General features: G+C 45.1%; 1 protein-coding gene across 4 annotated transcripts in view; it reads left to right on the forward strand.

Moving 5' to 3' along the window:
* The first annotated feature begins 19,419 nt into the window (after window positions 1-19,419).
* Window positions 19,420-22,564, forward strand: part of GRM1 (glutamate metabotropic receptor 1) — a 195,752-nt gene continuing 192,607 nt past the window's right edge. For 3 of the 4 annotated variants that reach the window (XM_030023256.2, XM_030023258.2, XM_030023259.2), the window contains exons 1-2: window positions 19,420-20,057; window positions 21,622-22,519. In XM_030023256.2, the coding sequence (XP_029879116.1) occupies window positions 21,757-22,519 (763 nt within the window). In that variant the 5' untranslated portion in view covers window positions 19,420-20,057; window positions 21,622-21,756. The remainder of the gene's footprint in view (window positions 20,058-21,621; window positions 22,520-22,564) is intronic. The other variant, XM_030023255.1, reaches the window with a different exon arrangement.

Below are 22,564 nucleotides of genomic sequence, written 5' to 3' on the forward strand. Positions count from 1 at the left end.
AGGCGGGCACGAGGATGCGCGCGCACCCGCCCTGGCCCGGCCGGCGACCAATGGGATGCGAGGAAGGTGACAGTTCTCCCCGCCCCTCCCGCCAGCGGAAAAAGCAACGGGAGGGGGGAAGAGGGGAGCAGGCGCAGACGTTGGCCCCTGGGCAAGGGGGCGGGAAAACCGCCGTTCGCCCTCAGTTGGGCGTGGCTGAGGGAGGAGCAAGAGCGAGTCTGAAACGTCATTGGCGGCGTGCGCAGGCGCGGGTGGCTGGCGGGGGGGGGGGGGCGAGCTGGGCCGGGCCGGGCCGGTGGCTCTGTGTGTCCGGCTGCGCAGGTCGGTCCGTCTTCCCGAGGCAAAGCCCTCTGACGTCATGAGGCGGGCGGGGGGGGAATGGCCTGGGTTAGGCCCGTGAAGAGCGAGGCTGGAGGGTATCGGGTAGTTTAAAGCCCCACATGGGGTTTGTGAGGTGTTTCAGGCCTCTACCACAGGTGTTCCTGTCAGGGGTGATGGAAGAGAGTTTAGAAGCTGTCACGGAGCAGAGGGGGTGCCGTCTTGTTTCCCTGGCCGATCACACACGGGGAAAAAGGTGACGCTGAGAAATGATTTCTGAAAGCAGTGGTGGTGGTGGAAACCTTGATGCAATCCATGAGGTGAAACACTGTTAGGAGAAAAGAGAGGCACACAAAGGTCGGTTAAGTCATGTGACAAGAGTGATATAAAGAGTGGATTTCTAGGCAATTAGCACTGCAAAAAGGCAAAATGAGTCCAATGAATTTTTAACCACAAATACCACTTCAATAAAAAATATGAAAACGTTTATCTTCTTGTGAAGTACGCAGATCCACACTTGGGGACTTAAAAAAGATGTAAATACACAAATTGGAAAGCCATTTACAATAAGAAGGTGGGGGTTGTTTTCTTATAGCACTCCTCTCAACCATTTGTTAGCATTAATCTTTACTTGTCTTTGTCTGATTTTCCACCGTTTTCAGCCCTTTCGGAAGGGTAACCTGTGGGTTCAGTGGGGCTGCGCAAAACTAGTGTGCAGTAGCGAAGGGAACCTTCAGAGTGTTGGCCCTCATGCCGTGGTGGTTTGGCTGTTTTAATTCACAATGTTTTGTTTGCTATGTGAGTATTTGGCATTCCTATATGAAAATTCACTTTAAAATCATCAGTCGGTGCTACATTAACAACAGCAAATTACTGCAGAACAGAGACAAAAGGGAAGACACTCTAGTGTACATTGGTAACTGGAATAATAGCAACTCAGGGGATGAAGAATGAACAAACCTGTTTTATGGGGAGGTTCCTGGGTCTGCAGCTCGGTGGGGAGCTGGAGACCGGCCCTGCTGCAGCATCGCTGGGGCAGGGGCTGATGGCCCCGGGGCTGACATGGGGTCCTGGGCTCTGGGGGAGCCCTGGGGGGCTGGGCAGGGACAGTCAGGGCTGGTGGTGGCCCGAGGATGCTGGTGCTGGTGAGTATTTGCTGATGCTGCAGGCACAGCTTTACTGCTAGCAAGTTTTCTGGCAACTGTATGAAGAAATTGTTGGGGAGGTGGCAAAAGAGCTAGTTTTGCTCAAAGTAGGAAGAAGGTCCTGTTGGTTCGAAAAGCTTAAGGCCAGACCTGGATCACCCTGGGGGCAGCTCCCCACCAGCCCCCATGCTATGATCCCGCCACCCCCAGTGATCCATGCTGCTGGGTGTGCTGTGTCCTGGCACACCGGGTTTGTGCGTTACAGCCTGCGCTGTCACGCCAGTGGCTCGGAGTTCCCTTGAGAGGCTTTGTGTCTTCCTCCTAATGAGAAGGTCTTGTTAAAAGATCCTCCTCCTTTTTTTTTTTTTTTTTTTTTTTAATGGAGGCCCTTTATTTCTGGATGTGCCTTTTGGGATTTAGCTGTTGACTCAATCAGTAAGATAGTGAGCAGTTGAAGTTATGTGCTTCTCTAGGAATTTATGAAGCTACCATGCTTCACTCCCACCTCCTGGCATGCAGCCATATGCCTGGGTAGGCAGCTCCCTTTAAAGGGATGACATCCAGGTTCACCTTGCAAGATGTGAACATCAGATTTTTCCATCCTGACCTGGCTCTCTCGATGACAGGGGTCAGGGCAGCCAGAGGACAACAACTCCTGTCATGGTTACTGAGGTGAGGGGGTCATAAAAGTGGTATGCTGTCAGTCTGGGACAGCGTGGATTCCCCCTACGTGGGACCCCTCACGCAAATGTCCTGCACCTGCTGTTGACAACCTGATGCTGTGAGAAAGTCCCACCAGTGACTGCGGCTCGTCCTCCTCCACTTGATGAAGTCTGGGCTCTACCAGCAATGGGAAATGGGAAAGAAAAGGGAATTCTGCCAAGTGGAACAATCCCCCTTGCCTGCAGTCTCTAACCAAAGGTACTTGGGAATATAGACTTCACCTAGTCCATTGCAGATCGCTTGCCTTTTTATTTTGGGTTTGGATGGCTCCGAAGACGGGCCACTGATGTTAAGCTTCCCCAGGAATACTAGCACCAGTGGCTTGCATGACTGTCCAATTATTGCAGTGAGAGACTCAAGGTATGTCAGGCCTGTGCCCTTATAAAGGGTATGGAGGGGTTGTCACAGACATGAGTGAAACAGGGAGAAACACAAAAGGTTTCCAGATTCTTGTCATGCTGAAGGTCAGTCCTACTTAAATGCAGACTGGGCACAGCTCCTTCCAAAAGGCCTTAGGTACAATACAGGCTGTGCCATTTGTCCGGGAACTAGCCCATATCCACTGGCATGCCTGATAGAGGCTACGCAGGTGTAGCCTAAAAGGCTTCCTATAAGGATGCATAATTGCTGTCAAATCTGATCCTAAGGTTAGTAATAGGAAACAGCTTTATTAATGTCCTGGGATCTACAACTAGCAATAAAGCTGGCGAGGAATGTTGTGGTATCCTACTTCATTATAAATCTGTAAATCATGCTTAATATGATAGATCTACCCTGACAAAAACTCGCAGTTTTCCAGTTCAGAATTGTAAGCCCCCCAAAAGCTCTTTGTAAGAGTGAATATTCTGAAGGAGCGGTAAACTTCTGGCACAGGCTTCATCCACTTCTGAATCCAGTAAGTAGCTGATGAAGCATCCAGAGAAATTTTCCCAATCTCCTTCAAACTGAAAAACACATAACAGATGTAATGTTCTAGCAGTAAGTATCTTACCTAGCCCTTATCCTAGCTTCCCCAGGAACTGGTGACCATCAAAACATTACCCCTTTCCCACTAAAAGCCCAAAGAGCACTTCTTTGACTCAGACTTCTCCAATACAACTATATGGCAGTACAAAAAAGAATAGACAAAAGTGACTGAACCAAAACATTACATCACATATTCTCCCATGGGAAAAGAATGAAAGAAAAACACATGACAGATGGTAGTCAAATCACTTACCCATTATTAGAAACTGCTCCAACAACATACACTTCAAGAATCCATATAGAGATAGCAGACAACAATCCGTGCTTCAGCAAGCTCTGTTCACAGGCTAAGGGCTGTGAACCTCTTGTCCTTGTCTTTTAGTTAACTTCTGTATTTCTATATTGTGCATGTCTTCTATTTAATGATTTCCTCTCCAGGGTTGGGATTTGTGCTCTCTTCGGTAGTGATGGTGGGTTTTTTAAACTTCTAATGTAAAGCACTTCTGAAAGTGAACTTTATTTTCTCATCTGGATGTCATAAAAATTAGTAAGCAAGAAAGGAACCTTTCTGCTTTCAGAAGAGGGGAAAATACAATGGCACCAGGAGGGTGCCTGTTCTGCATGATGATTTCTCTCTGAGCCTCTCTTTTTCTCTCACCCCCATTCTGTAGGAAATATCTTCCTTAGTTCTCAGGATAAATGAGCTATATTTTGAAATAAGGGTCAAGAGCAGGTGGAAGAATGCCCGTTTCTATTCAGCAGCTAATGACTAAGGATCCTAGTGATTAGTACCTAGTAATTTCCCTCCCGTTCTAAAGAACTTGAATGCATGAAAGAAGATAATTGCCATTTAACAAAATAGGAAGGAACAGTATAAGGAGAAGAGAATATGACATAAAATGAGACCGTGTGGTTTTTTTGACCACACCTGAGAACATGACCTCCCCTGCCTATGGATAAAAATTCCCTTTTGCTCTCAGTAGCAACTCCTAAATCCCAGAAAGAGTAAGCAAATAAAAGCAGGAGACCTGCTACTTTGCAAAAGGTTTCTTTTTTGAGGGAGTATGGAGCAGAGAAAACAGTGTGTTAGTCGTGATGTTTTAGAGTCCTTTCCACGAATATTGTAGTTGCAAAGGCAAGCAGAAGTTTTCTAAAGAAAATCAAAATTGTATTTGTCTCCAGATTGGTTCTGGTGGCAGGAAATGTGGATGGTTGCAGCAAAAGAATAAGTCTGAGGGCAGATAGGCTATATTGCCTGCACTACAATGATTGTATGTTATGCTGAAGAGCTAACTGAGCATCTGTGTGCCTCAGCAAACTAGGTAGAAAACCACTCACTGTGTTAATCGGTTAGTTAACTAGTAGGAAAAACCTTTTGAGTTCTATAGATAAAAATCACCATATGATAGAAATAAAAAGATGGATGCCAGTGGAGGCATAATATGGCTCCAGTCTATTCCAGATGAATAAACTCATGGTCAGCATTCTGTGCCCTCTCAGGAAATCGTGTTCGTAGGTTCAGCTCTACCCAACTTTCTTAGTGTTTGGAGTTTTAAAATAGTTCAGCTATGATAGTGGGACTTTTCAGGTGGTGTCATATAATTGCTACCATCCACAGTGCCTAATACTGCTTCAGGCAAAGGAGTAGAAGATTAAAATATTTTTCAGAGAGCTGCAAAGAGCAGAGTATTTTTGTGTGCCAAAAGCAATCATGTAAGCCAGTAGGCTAACTCTCCAGCACACAGGGAGCAATACCATGGAGCCATGGGATGGCAAGCCTCTCTTTTTTCACTTCTTCAGGGCTTCACTTCTGTTTCTTCAAAACAGCGAAGTTCAGTATATCACTTGTGCCCTTCTGCCTCCTAACACAGCATCTCCTGGTAGGAATCTGTCTGCACCCCATGGAATAACACTCTTCAGGCCATCTGTCTCAGCTCACGTGTATGCACAATTCTTATACACCCTTGTCCATCTGCCGCTCAGCTGAGCTACGTGCTGGTTTTGTGAAAACCAGGTGATACACCTGACCTCAGGACTGACAGTAGCAGCTGATCAGTCACTGGTGGGAGTTAAGCCCATCTCCCTTTTTCCAAGAGAAAAGGACAGTTAAAAAGACTATCTAAATATAGGGCAGAAAAAAAAAAAAAAAAACCATGTCATTGCATCTAGGACATCATCTAGAGTTACTATGTAGGATTTGGAATCCAGTTCTTGGAGTTATTTAAATATATACCTAAATAAGGTGTTTTGATTGCTTTAATATTGCTTTTATGATCCTTTTTTTTTTTACAAAGCAAAAATGCATAAAGGAAAAGTTTGCAGTTCCTGAGAAAAAGCGAGTCCTCTAATAAAACTAGAAGTAAGTAAATAAAATGTTTGTTATAAAATCACTAAAAACATTTGGAAATTTAGGCTCAGAAGGTAGATGTTTATAAAATAATACGTGGCAGAGAGGTTTGGAGGAGAGCTGAAGGGCACGACAGAGAGATATTTTGGATATTATCTGTTGGAGATACTTTTCTTGGTGGTGAAAAATCTTTATTTTCACACTCTGGCAAGAGAAGATTTCATTTCATAGCTGACTCTCTATTCCAAAAATCTGTGGTCTGCACTATGGGTAAAAAGGCAATTCAAAGTGAAATTGAAACAAAAATGTGCAGTCTTCTGGGACAATTTTCTTTCAGCCACTTTCCTCATAAAGAAGCGAGAAGCAGTCTCTGTATTTTCTGTCAAAGAAAATATGAACTTCGTCAGGGTTGTTATTTCCTTGAGTTATAAAATAAAAAGTACAGAAAGATCTGCAGTACTCAAGCCACAAACCAATGTATTTATTTAACACAGATGAAAATCTGCCTCCAAAGATGTTTTCTTCAAATTTAACAAGGTTTGAGGTTAAAATTAGTTCATAAAGACTGATGTAGCTTCATGGCAGAAGATTAATAATCATTCTCTTTAGCAGATTGTTATATTTAATTATCTGTCCAAAATTCACCTTTGAGCCCGCCTGGATTATTACACTGACTCAGAAAAAGCACCTGGTTTTGCGTGGGGTTAGGACGTGTACTCTGCATCGCCCAGCATTTGTTCTGATTCGGAGCAGGCAGTGCTGAATCATGGACGGCACAGGGCATGAAACAGCCGAGGAGATATCACAAAGCTGTCAGCGAACTACCTGATGCTTCAGGGTAGTTACACCTTATCTGGATGTTGTTAGTGCCAGACAGCATTGCTGGTAGAAGACATAGGGATATTTCCATCTGCAGCGTATGAAGCAGTGCGATACTACACGGCACTACGGCACAAGGGAATTGCAGCGAGGTGGTTCTCGGCTGGACAGCAAAACTGGCTGCTTTGTGCTGCTAATGCCATGGGATCTGGTCCTTGTAACTTTTCTCTGAAAGGCACAGTAAATCTGCAGTAGGAGAGGCCCCACTGTGGTAGTACGAGGCTGATGCTGCTGTTCAGGGAGAAATGTTAAGAGACCAGAAACCTATAGACCCCCAGCCATCTGGGGCACTGTGGATGCCTCAAGCAAGTCTCTAGTAGAGAGGAGCCTGAAGTATCCCTGAGCTGACCTTTTGTTTTGGGCTGGGGCATTAACTCACTAAGGCAGAAACCTTAACTAATGAGAAAGAATATTTTGTCTGGATATTAATGTCATTGTACTTCCAATAATGCATCAACCTATACTTTAATTAATCACACTATGTTTTTGCATGTCTTTAGCCTAAAACTTAGAAACGCAATGATTTATGAACAATGAGAAGTTGGTTTGAGGCCCCAAATGCGTGTTTGGTTTTGTTCTTCTACATGGTACCACAGGGAGCCCGACCTAGTGGGGACTGATGGAATGGCCCGAGTAAATGAGCAGTTTCTGGTTTATAACCAACACAAGTGGTGCAAGCAATTTAAGTACTTTATTTTGGTACTTCTATACATAGTCACTTTTACCAATTACACAAATTTTTAATTGAATTTTAATATTTTTCTTTAATTTCCAATATCTGTAGATACTTTCTTTTCATTAGTGTCTACTTCACCTTTTCCCATGCAACCAAACCCAGCTGCATCTATTGTGTTCTAGCTGTAAAACAATAACAAAAAATAATTCCATGTCTACTGTACTCTCACCAGGGTAGCTGCATAATCTGTTATGTAGCACTACAATTACGAAGCCTGTACATAAATTTCAATAATAAACCATGATTCAATCCGATCTCCCTCCTGCTTTCAATGCTCTGAGGGGTTTTCTTTTTGACTTGTTTTGTTCTAAGGCACTTTCCTACATTGTGTCCCATCTGTGTACCACAGGACTGGACATGCTTCTTAGCTGGGGTTGGTAGCATCCACCTTCTTTGGCTGGGGAAATCAATCAGCAGAAATGACTGTGCCTCACTGAACATGGTCTCAGGGAAAAAAACCACCTTGTCACACAATAAAACAATGAAATATTACATCTTGCAACCCTGTTTGAGCGAAAATAAACCTTTTGAATTAAGGAGGTAATTGGGAGGTGCAAAGAGATGGGAGAAGAGGCTTTTATTTGAAAAATGATTGTGAGAGAAGGTAACGGGGTCAGAGCAAAATAAATCTTTTCTTGTTTTCCAGCAAAGTATTACTTTTCATTAACTTCAGTTTGCTTCTCTAGGCAATAGGAACAGAATACAAAAACATTGCAAAAAATATTCTCCTAGGATGCTTACGGACTTGCAGATGTTCCTAACAGATGAAGTCCTGCGTCTGCAGCACAGATGGAAAGGGATAAATGATTAAGATGTTATAGGATATAAATAACAATACTACGATGTTGTGTGTAGAGATATCAGCAAAACAAGGGATGCTTATCTTTCAGCTTGATAAGCGTCTTGTTTATGGCTTATCCCAAACTGCAACACTTCTGGCTCCTGCCCAAAGCAGTGTATTTCTGTCAGGGCCCTGGGGGCACCATCAGCCCTGACCGGCCCTGCCAGGCCCTGCCCCGATGGACCCCCATGGACACCCCCTTCGCCCCCACCCTGGCTGCCACCGGCCCCCTGGGAACCCAGCGATTTCTGCTCCACAAGCAGAGCAACGAGGATGCTTCTACCACAGGCCAAGGATGGTTTTTCCTTTCTCCTGTACTTGAAAATGGCATTTGTCAAGAAGTCTTCCAGAAAAGATTAACCTGGTGGGAAATACCCGTGATATCCAGTTTTAACCCAAATTCTTAGAAAAGTGGCAGTGCTTTGCACAGCTCCTGGTGGGGTTCAACGAAGAGAGAAGGGTCAGGCGAGATTCCCCGCTGGTCAGTGCATTGTTAATGAGCGTGGTGTCAGAAGACCTGAAGATACACAGCTCTGGTAACACAAGAAAGGCTAGGTTATTTTCAGAGAACCAGCCACAGACCGTTATTTATAAGTTACCCACTGGAAGTGATCTAACCCTGAATGCCGAGTTTTGTTTTGCTTTGCTACCTTGCTAACTCTGGAAGAATTACCTGGAGCTGCTGGTGTTGTTTCAAAATTTTGCTCCTTGTTCTTAAGACAAATAAACACCGTTGTTTGAGATCGGAAAAAAGGGGTAGTGTCTGCACCAAGCAAACCCTCACAGATTTTTTGTTCCAGCTTCATGTGACTTGAGAGCTTTCCTAGAAGGGTCTTGTCCAGGCAGTCACGTTTTCCAGTTCTGCCTGACTGGCCCCAGCTGAAGTTTTTCGGGCTTGGGTTTGGTGTGCCTGATGAGAGTTTGGTGTGGTTTGACTTTTCGGTGCCACCTTTCCCAGGCAATACGAGCCTTCCACATCTGCTTGTGCACAAGCAAGGTGGTTCCCTGAAGAGCCAAGCTGATTCCTCCCCATTCATGCCTTGCATTTCTGAGGGATTCTGGTGAAGCTAATGTTGTTTGGAGCAAGATAACTTCAATCTGAGTGATCATTAAGGTACGTGTGATGTAAAGTAACATAAAGGACAATCTGCTCTAAAGTGTTCTTTATTGCTTATTCTTCAAATGGAGACACTTCCCTATCTCAAAGCCCTAAAGTATTATATGCTAAACAAATAGCTTTCTCCTGAATAGCCAACTTCTGATATACAATTACCATAATTATTATAGGTATTATATGCTTCTGTCCACAGAGTAAGAACTGCATCTAATCAAAATTATCCCATAAACTATATAAAGATGTGATACTCTTTAACAGCACTGAATGCAGATTGCCTTCAAAGAAAAGGTTTCTGAATACATTATCTACACTATAAAATTAAAAATAGCACCAAACTGAATAACAGCTTCCTCTCACCCACATTTCATATCTCCAACCAAGACAGTTAAAATGGGCAAAGAAGTAAGACAGTTTAATCTCAGCATCCTAAAAAGTACAATTTACAACTGTGAAATGTTAGGACACTCTTTTCTAACACCCCTTAGAGGTCTTCCACACTCTTATACGTGCCCTGTGACCTCAAGGAGCCAGTGTGAAATCTGGTCTTGCTGCATCAGGTCTTCCTTGCAGCCAGGATGCCTCTCTCCTCAGCTGTGGGGGTCTCGAACTAGAAAGTATATACACAGGTGGAAAGCATAGCTGTGATGCATGGAAAAGGTGCGTGGTGCTCCCTTCATGGAAGAGTAGTTCCTCTGAATGTTTACTGGGCAGACCTTTATTTAGTTATTTATTCATGAGGCTTTTACTGAATTAGAAATGAATAAACAAAATGAAAAATGAACTAGACAACTGAAGCTAAAGGCAGTCTTCTCACCACATACCCCCGAATTCCTCTCCTTACCCTCTTCAGTTTCTAAAAAGAAAACTGTGAGGGCACAAACTTAAAAAGCTGTGTTAAATGAGAGTGAAGTTAAGCATATGTCCAAATACTCTTTGGATTATGTTCCACACGTGTGTCGTCAGTCTGTTTTCACATAGCCACAAAATGAAAGCAAACGGGGAAACTTTTCATGCAGATCTAGGTTGAACATTCAAATTTTAGAATTATTTAGAAAATTGGGTGAAAATGTTGTATAAATGACTTGAGTGGTGCATACTACATAGTCTGGTAAAGGAGAGTAAGAAGAAAAAACGATGTGCAGATTTGCTTCCTCTGTTGGCAGTGGTTGGAATTTAGAGAAAAATAAAAACCAGCTAGGACATAAGATGTTCAATTAGGCTGAGAGATCTAATAATAGATTTGAAAAAGCCAGTTTCCTGAGATTTGAACACAAGGCAAAGAAGACAATCTAAGTGCAGGTACCATTTAGAAATCAGAAACATAATAGGAATTAAGATGTTTATATGCAGCACTAACAAGTGTCTGTTGAATTTAAATAAAGATGTGGAAATCAATAGCTGCTTATTACTGTAGTGACAGCAGCTGTCAAATCAATTGAGCTGGTTTGGGGTAATTTATTGGGGACTTATGGTTTGCAGCTAAAGAAAGAGTTCAATGATGATGAAAAAGAGTCTTTTTAGAATCTGTTGCCAAGAAAAAGGAAAACAAAAACAAAAACAAGCATATGGTATAAAAACAAGCACATGCTATAGTTATCGAGAAAATGTCCTCTAGAATAAAAATAAAAGGCTATGCCATGAATTTAGTATGTGCTTACACAACAGGCTTGTACAGATAATGTGAAAACCACAAGGACACTTTGTTTTAAACTCATCATCGTGAATACGCAGATATTCTCCAAAGAATACAACTAACTGCTATTTAGAAATTTTCCGTTAAGTGAGTTCCCTTAATATAGTGAAGCAAGTGTTGATTGCCTGTGCGCTTTATTTACAGTATGATGACAGAGCATATCAGCCATGTATTCTTACTGTCCCTTCATCCATTCATTGCTAATCAAGTTTCAGGAATCACCTTGTGAGTTACAATTAATACAATTAATAATCTGTACACGCGATTTACATACCTGAGGGGATTAGTGGCTCCATGAGGACCCCACTGTCCTACCCAGCCCTAGTAATCACGCACATATCATCAGTCTGCCTAATGATTGCTCCATCCTCCGCCTCTGAAAATTGCCTCTCTTGAGTACCTGGCTGTAGCTCCCCAGGGCAGGGACACACTGTTCTGCGGCTGGCCCAGAGCTGTGCTGGCTGGGCGCCTGGTTGCCACTGCTGGTTATTTCACTCTCCCAGGGTGGGTATTTATGTAGGTCTACTTCTTCTAGTCAACTACTGACCTTCAAAAACTTGAACAAATGTATTTATCTTCAAGACTTTCTCAAATTTCAGTGTTTTTCTTTTCCCCAGTTGCAGACTGAATAGTTTTTGGTATTTTGTCGGGGGGGCTGTGGAGGCAGTAGGTGCAGTAAACACACTGGCTTTATTTCCTTAGATAACTTTAATTAAGACCATGTGAGGTTCTTCTCTTTGGGTTTTGTTCACTGCTTCTGGCCTTCCTTTTTGATCATTTTCAGTTCAACCCTATGGCTACAGATAGTAAGTAAGATTTTTTAAAGAAACTGATTTTTTTAGGTGCAGCCTTTTTCTTAATGTTCATTGCAAAACATATGAGAGGGTCTGGTATTTCAGAACATTGTTACTCCAATGTTTATAGAAAATCAGGATCTGTTAGTGTCTTATAACTATGTTTTGCTCAGCAAGAGCCAAAAAACTATTAACAACATATAAGGAAGATATGCAGAGGAGCAAACATCCAAGTATGATGTCTGAAGCTCTGTGATCTAATGCATGAACCAAACATGAGCCATTAATCCTACGTGGACTGGAAGTATAAATGAAGTATTGCCTAGTTAGAGAATGGGTGGCAAAAGACAAATAGCTGATGGAAATGCAAGATAGGAAGCATTTGAATATACTTACTGGGGACCAGCATTCGCAGTCAATGAATTCAGGCTGCTGGATCAGCTGGACCTCAGCCATTTCATCCCCAGTTGTGGTGTTATGCTTGATGTTTGTTTTCCTGTCTTAATAAAGACAATTCTTGTGATAAATCCAGTCAAGTCGAGTTGCATAGCTGGACAAGAGTAAGAAAGTCTGATTCTGGAGGAACTGGGATTTGAAACACCCTAAGGACCAGCCAGTTATAGCTAGTGGCTGAGAAGCAAGGCACCCCAGGTGAGGATCAAGGTCTCGGCGTCCCTGCAATGGCAGTGGGCCAGTGAGACAGTGCAGCCACTTCACCAGAAGGAAATCACACAGGAAAAGCAATTAATGTGTCACCAAAACCACAGCAGCATACCGTCAGGGAAGTGAGAGGAAAGAGAGTTATAACAATGACTCTAATAGATCCTGAAGTAATGAAATGCTTCCAGAAATGCTTTGCCTGGATAGAAAGTCAAAATGATAAAGTCTGTGTGCAAATTCAGTTATCAAGGCAATTCCTCATGAGAACTATAAATAAAAGAAGTACTTAAAAGAAACATATGTACTCGCCAAGTGGTGTTCCCCAGGGCTCAGTATTGGGGCCAGTTCTGTTTAATATCTTTATCAATGATCTGGATGAGGGGATCGAGTGCACCCTCAGTAAGTTTGCAAATGACACCAAATTGGGAGGGAGGGTTGATCTGCTCGAGGGTAGGAAGGCTCTACAGAGGGATCTGGACAGGCTGGATCGATGGGCCGAGGCCAATCGTATGAGGTTCAACAAGGCCAAGTGCCGGGTCCTGCACTTGGGTCACAACAACCCCATGCAGTGCTATAGGCTTGGGGAAGAGTGGCTGGAAAGCTGCCCGGCAGAAAAAGACCTGGGGGTGCTGGTTGGTAGCCGGCTGAATATGAGCCAGCAGTGTGCCCAGGTGGCCAAGAAGGCCAATGGCATCCTGGCCTGTATCAGAAATAGTGTGGCCAGCAGGAGCAGGGAGGTGATTGTTCCCCTGTACTCGGCACTGGTGAGGCCGCACCTCGAGCACTGTGTTCAGTTTTGGGCCCCTCACTACAGGAAAGACACTGAGGTGCTGGAACATGTCCAGAGAAGGGCAACCAAGCTGGTGAGGGGCCTGGAGCACAAGTCTTATGAGGAGTGGCTGAGGGAACTGGGGTTGTTTAGTCTGGAGAAAAGGAGCCTGAGGGGAGACCTTATCGCTCTCTACAACTACGTGAAAGGAGGTTGTAGTGAGGTGGGTGCTGGTCTCTTCTGTCAGATGGCTGGAGATAGGATGGAGGAAATGGCCTCAAGCTGCAGCAGGGGAGCTTTAGGTTGGATATTAGGAAAAATTTCTTTACTGAAAGGGTTGTCAGGTATTGGAACAGGCTGCCCAGGGAAGTGGTTGAGTCACCATCCCTGGAGGTATTCAAAAAGCACGTAGACAAGGCACTTCAGGATGTAGTTTAGTGGGTATGGTTGATGGTTGGACTAGATGATCCTGAAGGTCTTTTCCAACCTAAATGATTCTATGATTCTATACTCTGATACTGTTCTTGTTCTTATAGTACAGAAGACATCAGAACATGTGCAAACACTTGGTGAGTACTATTGTTCTGAATGCTCTGAACTAGCCTCTCATTTTGTAGGTGTGGTTCTTTTGTGTATCAAGTTTTTGAGCAAATACATCAAGCCACTTGCAAATAGTTAGAGGAGCAAAGTTTGTACACCATATCCTTGTCCCATTTCTGAGCATCAGATTCTTATTCTGTATGTCTTGCTTTATCTAATAGCTATGTATTAAGAATAAACACAGTATTACCTAGTATTTTATGTCACGTTTCCTTGACTGAACCATTGGGTCAGAAGAAAGCATGAAAAGTTTGTAAACTGCACAGCTAGAAATATGTAAGCAGTGTTATAAAAATTCACATCTGCTCCCTTTTTCCTTTTTCAGTGTGGAGTGTTTTTCTACAGCTATTTACAGGATACAGAGCATTGCTGATACCTCTTTATCTCTCATTCAGCATAATATGAATCTAGACCAGGTTTCCTTTGTTTTATGCACCCGTTCGCTCACTTTGCTCAGTCCATAGTGCTTATACACTATATAATCCAGGCAAGACCAATAAAATCTGAAAGAGGACAAAGCCATGGCACCTCAATCTGTTTGAATTCTCTCATGCACATCTCTGCAGCTCAATGTATCTCAAACCACAGCTCCACTTTGAGATGTGTATGTTCTTCTAAACCCCTTTAAAACATGCGTCTTCCAATATTTTATTAACCACACAATGATGTGCTATTGTCACATTACCTACACTTAGAAAAATAATCAAAATAATGATTGTGAAACTAGAACAATAGGCCTGAAGTTCCACTACTTGACACCTCTGAATTCATTTACACCCATGTATAGTAAGAGCAAAGTGAATAAAAACCAACCAGTCTCATGGCAGTGATTTTAAGGCATCCTTTCCATCCATCCTGAACAAATGAATACGCATAAAGAAGGTGCAAGGTAGAAAACGAGATCATTTCAGTTAAAGGTCACCACAAAATCCTACTAATCTTTAAGGTATTCCATTCTTCTATTCTTTATTTGCTATTGTAGACTTCAAAAATAGGCATTTATGGAAGCTGATAAAGTATCCTGTATACAGTGTTACATAAACAGCAATAGACTGTAAATGGGAAAAGTAACATTCTGGGGTATTCAGCATAGGTTACACTTCTGATCCATTAATTTGGGCTTTTTTTTTGAGCATTGGAAAACTTTAAAATGTGCCAGATATTTGTTATGCATGGTTTGATTGCTAAACCGATATTTGTAATTGATTCTTTAGTCATGTGTGAAATATTCCCATTTTGGAAAGACCGCTAGCCTTTTCCGTCTCTGATGTTTGCGATTTTTAATATGACTTTTTTTCTTCTTTTTGTTTTACAAAATATCTAGAAGGGGAATATGTGGTGAAATGAAGGATACAAATAACGGCCAGGAAATACAGAGCTGTTTTCTTCACTGCTAACTGTAGTCATTGGGGAAATTTCAGAAATGACTAGGTGCTTGCAGGTTTCCCTCTTAGCGGTGCAGAGATGTTGTTTCCTAGTACAGTCTGAGAGTAGACTTTCAATCTTTCGGAGTTACTTGTTCTTTTTGTAACTGAAATTTGCAGCGTAAGGGCTTACTGACCCACAGCTCCAGCCTGAAAGCCGAGATGGTGGGAGGGAGCGGGAATACCTTCCCCTCATCTACACAGCAAGGACTTCCCTTCCATCTGTAGGTGTTAGCAGTGTTCTATGGTACCAGACTGGCTTCCTGCCACTATCATGGCTTTACACAGAGCTGTCCTTGAAAATCACTAGAAAATTCTGGCTAGCAGATGCTTTAGCTGCCATATTTCCCACAAACAGAGTACCAAATCTTTCTCCATAGGGTACAGTGACTTCTAGTTTAATTCCTTGTCCTGTTTGTTAGTTACAATCTAATTAAGGAGACCTCTCTAGTTAATCTGTATTAAATCCCATATATCCAAGATACCGTCTCTTTCTTCACACTTACTTAAGTCCCTGTCTGGCAAGTTCAGCCAGAGTGATTCAGACCGACATTTCTGAATTAAATTAGAAGTCTGTGGATTTTAAACTGAGAGTCTGAAGCTCAGAAATTGTGGGCCTCTGACTTTGAAATGCACTTTTCTCTTTGGCCTGATGTAGCGTAAGCTTGTTGGTATGCAAGGCCCAGCACAGATTTATGTATTTACTCAGGTTGCTTCTTAGGGGATGATTTCAGGGAAATCAAGGGATTTCAGGGCAAGAGAGTTTTATCAAAATTAATCGAGCTGGGTGGAATTGGTGTGTGTAAGAGCATGTTGTAAATATTATGTAGCATTTTGGCCTAGAGGGCACCCTAAGTACGTTTTTGCAGTTAAACAAATAAGTACAGGAATGGTTGGAAACATTATCCAGGACCGAATAGTCATGTTGTTTAGCAAAGGAGACATTCAGCTGACTTCTCACGCACTCTTTGGGAGCATCTCCATGGCCATCAGAGCACCAAAATTTGTCATTGGGTTTCACAAGAGCGGGTGCCTGGGAAACCTCCGTGCTTTGATACGTGTGCCCTTTCTGCAATGAAGGGAAACCAGGTGCTTTTGGCTATTGCATGTCATTGCCTGGGCAGCATGGGTCTGTGGCAAAGAAACCATTTGTGAGATGAGTTTCCCTTGAGGAGGGGCCAGGCCCTTTCTCTTCCGCAGCATGCTCTTCCAGTCTCTTTCCTTAACAGCTGGCACAAAGCACTTCTGCTGAGAGTTTTTTAATATGGTGTTATAAAAGCAATCAGTTACTTATTTTAAAATGTAGAAAGAATTAATCTTAGCTTATTAACAGCTCTGCTAGCCAGAGATGAAAACTGCTGAACAGCTGAATAAATCTAGTCTGTTCATCGCTTCGTGGAGTCTATACTCCTTAGAGAGTATCAAAAATTTGCAAGACATCCCCAAAAGCTGAATTTTGCATTGATTTGGATCTCACACTTATTTGAAATACATTTGAAATCATAACCAAGCAGACAGCTCCCTTCTGACTAAATCTCTGAGGAGGGATTTTGGTTATTTTAAAAGGATGTGAAATCTCCTAAGCCTGTAAAATATGCTCAAGATGCTGTGACTTCAGACAGGGGACAAGAGGCTTTTTGATGATTAGCAATGGAAGCTTTCAAATTTCTGGGGATCCTTGTGGTCAAAGGATGTCTATGCCTGTCAAAAAAAAGAGCAGAGGAGAGTAACCCCATATAATCATAGCTTTGTGTAGAAGCTATTGCTAGTTTCTAAGTATCGCAGAAGTGAGGCCTAAATTTCATGGGTTAATCCTATTTAATTTTATTGGATCTACTAGTACAAGGAACAGCTGAGCAGTCAGACCTTTATGGAGCTCCATATATACCAACATTGATCCATTAATGTTCATTTCCTAGCAGTTGCAGCAAGAGTAAGTAATCAAAACTGTTAAAAATGCTGTTTGTTTGTTTCTTAACAGACAGAATGACTTAAGAGATTAAATATAAGAAAGAGGGTGAGAATGATGTTGTAGCTGGCACATATTTTAAATGAAAACCTGTGAGAAACATTTGCTTTGCTAAGAGAAAAGGAGAAAATATGTTGAATATGTTAGGAAGATTAAAATCCCTGTTTTGACTGAATGAGCCCTGCTAGATGATGAGATGACTCTAAATCCTCGTTCATGACCAAACATTTCAGTATCTACTACAGAGGGCTACCTATGCATGTTTTGCATGCACGCTGTTTATATATAGTAGGTGGCTTTTGTAAATCATGAGAAGAAAACAGCTGAGCGATCGGAATAGAAAGAACTATTGATAATTTTTAAAATAGCTGGTATATGTTTTAACTGACTTCAGACAGGAACGCATGAGCTTTCTACTTGTTTCCAAGGCAGAATAAAATTGTATAATTTTAGCAGCATTGATCCTTGCAAATAGCTTTAAATCTCCCCAATAATTTAGCCGGAGAGTCTGCACAACTAGACAGTCAATCTGACTTTTCTCTCTTGGTAGGAAGTAGAGGAGGGAGAAGCCGTGTTTGGGAAACCAAAAGTGGGATCTCAGTAAACCAGGTTTCCAAGCTTCAGTCTTTGCTATTCCAAACCACCCTCCCTTTCAAACTGTTCTCTACAGTACACTGGCCTCTCCCATTACAGCTGACCAGAACTTTTCCCATAGAAGATTTTGTGTTGAAAGAGGTCATTTTGGTGAAATAGAAACCTTTAGCTGGAGCATGCCTGTTGTAGCAAAAAAAAAAAAAAAAAAAAAAAAAAAAAAAAAAAAAAAAAAATTAAAAAAATCTTTTGAAGAAATACTGGAACAGAGCTTCCATTTTAAGCTGATGATTGATTTCATCTGAAGTAAAAATAATGATACACTGTGCTACACTGTATAAAATGTTTAAACGGAAAACAGAACAAAACACTTCTGATGCCATCAAAATAGAATATTTCAATCAACCTCCAAGTGATTTTTAAATTGTGTTTCATGGGAGACTGAAAATTGTTCACTTTTCCTCTGTTTCAGGAAGGAAAGATGTTCGACACCAGCTAATTTCCCATGTAAAGCAAACATTGGGGCTCCAGCCCCTGCTCTGTTCTTGCCCTGATCTTCTGCTTGTCTGATGGCAGCTCATATCTCTGCAAAAAATGCAGTCCCATGCAGTGCCCCAAGGATGGTTACCAGATGATAAAGGTACCCCATGTGTTAAGAAATTTGGGAAGGCAGTAGGACTGTGTCATGGGCTGTTTCTGAGGGATGAAGCTTTAGATCTGTGGTCAGGGGCAGGATCAGGATGTGTAGGAGGTGGGCAGAAGGCAGTGGGATGACTTTGGCCTCTTTGGGGGGACGAGGACAGCAGGGTCACAGGGTGCTACTTCCCCATGGGGGAAGCCTTTGTTACCCCCATGACCACTGGGGAAGTTTGAAGCCCCTGCAGTCCCAGTGCCCCCTTGCCCTAGCCCTTCCAAAAGCCTCCTGATGTCCCAGGTGTCTTCTTATGAATCCCAGACCTCTGCCAGCTCTCACCTGCTCCCACCTGCTGCTGCAGGGATTGGAGAGGCAGCAGTTGAAGCCATGGCTGGGCATCAGGACCTGGTGACCTGCTCTCCAGTCTCAGCAAAACTCAGACCATCACAGGAGGGAGAACAAGTCTGTGTGACAGCCATGCATGAGACTCAGCAGAAAGACCTGCTCTCTTTGCGAGTGCCAGGTTGGAGGGGATGAAGGCTACAGGGTATTAAATGTTGGGAGGAACCAATGGGAGCATTTGCAAACACTTCCTCTGCCAGAGCCAGTGGAGCAAGCTTTTCACTTAACCATTGGAATCATTTGCTGCCATGTTGCAGGTTCGTTGTGTCAAGGGCAGAGACTAAAGTTTAATTATTAAAGCATGCATGAAGGGGAATTTGTTCCTCCTTCACGTGCACATCGGGATGCCCCTCCAGGTCTGGTGCTGGCAGAGCTGCCTCGAGCTGGGTCTGCGGGGCTCTGGGGGAGCTTCATGCCCAAAGGCAGAGGACAGGCAGACCCTCGGCCCCCGTCTCCCTCTTCAGGAAACATGACCTGCATGGAAATTGAACACCAGCAAGCCCCTGGGCTGGGTCTTCCATAATGAACATGCCTTGTGGATAAACACACAATGCAGGCAAATAACTAGCTGTGTGACAGTGAAAAAAGCGCAAATATTGACAGAGGGAGAAGACATGCCTGAGGCAGCATTCACTGCAAACCCTTCTCTGAAGAAGCAATAGTTAAATGTTTGTCCTTGCCTCTTTCTTTCAGAAGTAGGGCAAATATCTATAGAGTTCCCAGCGGGGAGGTAATCTAACTTTAACTTTCATACAGTCAAGTAAAACACCCGAGACCTGTGTTAGAGATGCAAGCAGGTCGTCTGAATTATGCTTATTCAATCTGGTATTATTTTAACCTGACATGCCTCTCACGTGCTTCATTTAGATTCATCTTGACCTGAAAACTGTAATCTCAATGCCTTTATCCTTACAGGTGATTTATCTTGTTGTGGTATCTGTGTTTTTTTTGTTTGTTTTTTTTTTTTTTTAAATAATATAAATATTTATTTTAATAGCGAAAGCCTGCCCGTGAGGCAGACCGGCACATTTCAGACCCTCGGGTCTCCCGAGCGTGGTCTGGGTCCCTTTTGAGCAGCAGTCTCTTGCTTTTGCTCTCGCTCTTGCTAATTGTGGCAAGAAGATGATGAATTAAGAGCCGCGGGAGGTGAGAGCAAACACCTCCCCTGCCGCCGCAGCGTGCTCCGGGTGATGCTTCCTTGCTCGCTTGCAAGACAATAGCCCAAGAAATTAAGGAGGGGGGAGAAAATGACTGATCCTTCGCTATGAGATAATGGATGAGCCCGGGATGACCTGTTTTTTTCCTTGCGGTGGAGCGGTGCTGAAGACAGAGGGCACCAGCGCCCAGCCCACAGCCGTCGCCCCGCCGCCAGCGCGCCAGCTCGGGCCGGCCGGAGAGCCGGCAATGCCTGCTCCGAGCGGGCAGGGAGCCGCTGCCTCACCCGGCCAGGTACGTCTCAGGGGTAACCCTCCAAACGGACGGCGGGTCCCGGCCGTGGGGCTGCCGGCGGGGCAAGCGGGGCAGACAAAAGGCACTCGGGAGACCGGCTCCGCGGCTGCCCGGGGGAGCCTACTTCAGGCGGCTGTGCCCGCCTGGGTGGACGCACGGCCAGGACGGCGGCTCTCCTCGGAGCGTCGCCTTCGCCCTGACCGCCTCCAGCCCTCCGCGCCGCTCGGCGGGCGGCCCCGCCGCGCCACCGGCCCCGGCACCCGGGGAGGGACGGGGAGAGGCGGCCGGTCCGGGGCGGTGCGTGCCGCCGCCGGTCTCCGTGCCTCGGGGAGCGCGTGTGTGTGTGTGTGTGTGCGTGTGTGCAAGTGTGCGTGCGGGGAGACCGCGGCAGCGGTGCCGGGCGGAGGGCAGAAGTTTGGGGGAAGCGCCCAGCGGTGCTCGCTGGCGGGGCCGGGACAACGGGAGACGGGGGCACCGGGACAAGCGGGGTACCGGGACAGAGGGCCAGCGGGGCAGGGGGACGACGGCACGGGGGGGGACAGCGGGGCAAAGGGACAACGGTCCCGGGGCAGGGACCCGCGCTCCGGCGGTGGCCCCGGCTGCCCGGCGCTGTCCCGGGCGCTGTCCCGGGCGCTGTCCCGGGCGCTGTCCCGGGCGCTGTCCAGGGTACTGACGGCGCCGCCGTGCAACAGGGACCCGACCCGGCCCGGCCCGGCCCGGCCCGGCCGCGCTCCCGACTCCCCGGGCGGCGGCGGTGGCAGCCGCGCCGCCCACCCCCGGTTCCAGCACGGCGTTTCAAGCCTCCCAGGCCAGCCGCCGGGCTCGCCGCCTTCCCCCCCGAAGCTTGCATGCAAGGCTGGCGTGCCGGTAAGGCACATCAGGACTTTGCCCGCGGTTGCCTTAGTAACTAATATGTATTTTTTCCCCCGCTTGCATGTGTGTGTGTCCCTGGCTGAATTACAGTTTTGCCCCCTACATACAGAAAAGTTAATTTAAACAGTGAAGTGGTTCCTTTCTTCCTCCCTTCGCTGACCTTTAAATGACATTTCCCATGGCTGGCAGGGCAGATTGCTCGCTGTGTCTTTTCACCCCCTTTCTGTATTGGGAAAGAAGATTCCTCAGCTGAGAAAGATGCCTTCAGGTAGTCAGAACGCAAGAAGAGAAGCACTTGTCACCCTGCTTTCAGGGCTGGGGCTGCTGGGGCCAGGCTAGGATGCTTCTCCGATATGCTAAGTACCTCATGAAACTTTCAAAACTTCCCGGGGGTGGAGGGGAGGTGTGTGCTGGCTGAAGGTGCGGGAAACAGCTGCCTTGGCTTGAAAAGCAGGTACGAAAAGGATCATATAAGCTTAACATATGTGAGTACGCGTGATAGTATGTCAAGGCAAATAAATACATATTTTAATCCCTCTTGAAACTTCCTTTCTAGAGGCTTAGCGAAGCAAATTGCCCTGGGCATTTGTGAAAGCAGTCATCTCAAACTGTCCGGGATTGCTTTATTGAGCTCTGGTTTGACATTGATTTCCCGATTAGCCTGTTTTATCCCCTATTTCTATGCCACCAGGTTAAATGTCACTAGGATTACGGCTGCCTTGGCACCTTCGAGAGCGATGCTGTAAGACTTTGCTGTGGTGGTATTTGGAGCAACTTGGGCGCTGGTGGGGCGAAGCAGATGCCATTTCCTACATGTCCTTAAACCATGTGCAGGCAAGAGGAGCCCATGAAATTAGTAACCTGGGTCTGGATGACATCGTGCAACAAAATGATTGGCGTGCTGCTGGTCTTTTTCCCTGCTCTGCTCCTGGAGATGGATGTGCTGCCCAGGAGCACCGGGCGGAAGGTGCTTCTCTCCACAGCCTCCTCGCAGCGGTCAGTGGCTCGGATGGATGGGGATGTCATCATCGGGGCCCTCTTCTCTGTCCATCACCAGCCACCAGCTGAGAAAGTGCCTGAGAGGAAGTGTGGGGAAGTCCGGGAGCAATACGGTATCCAGAGAGTCGAAGCCATGTTTCATACTTTGGATAAAATTAACGCTGACCCAGTCCTGCTACCTAACATCACCCTGGGCAGCGAGATCCGAGACTCCTGCTGGCACTCCTCAGTGGCCCTGGAGCAGAGCATCGAGTTCATACGGGACTCCCTCATCTCCATCAGAGATGATAGGGAAGGAGGCACCCGCTGTGTTTCTGACTCGCAGTCCCAGCCCCAGACTCGAGTGAAAAAGCCCATTGCAGGGGTCATCGGCCCCGGCTCCAGCTCGGTTGCTATCCAAGTCCAAAATCTGCTCCAGCTCTTCGACATCCCCCAGATTGCTTACTCTGCCACCAGCATTGACCTGAGCGACAAAACACTGTACAAATACTTCCTCAGGGTGGTCCCCTCCGACACACTGCAAGCGAGGGCCATGCTCGACATCGTCAAGCGCTACAACTGGACCTACGTCTCTGCCGTCCACACGGAAGGTAGGTATGAGGCAGCCCACTGCCTCCCCCGGGAGCCCCCAGCTG

The sequence above is a fragment of the Aquila chrysaetos genome, chromosome 8 (assembly GCF_900496995.4).
Source record: "Aquila chrysaetos chrysaetos chromosome 8, bAquChr1.4, whole genome shotgun sequence".
Taxonomy (NCBI): Eukaryota; Metazoa; Chordata; class Aves; order Accipitriformes; family Accipitridae; genus Aquila; species Aquila chrysaetos.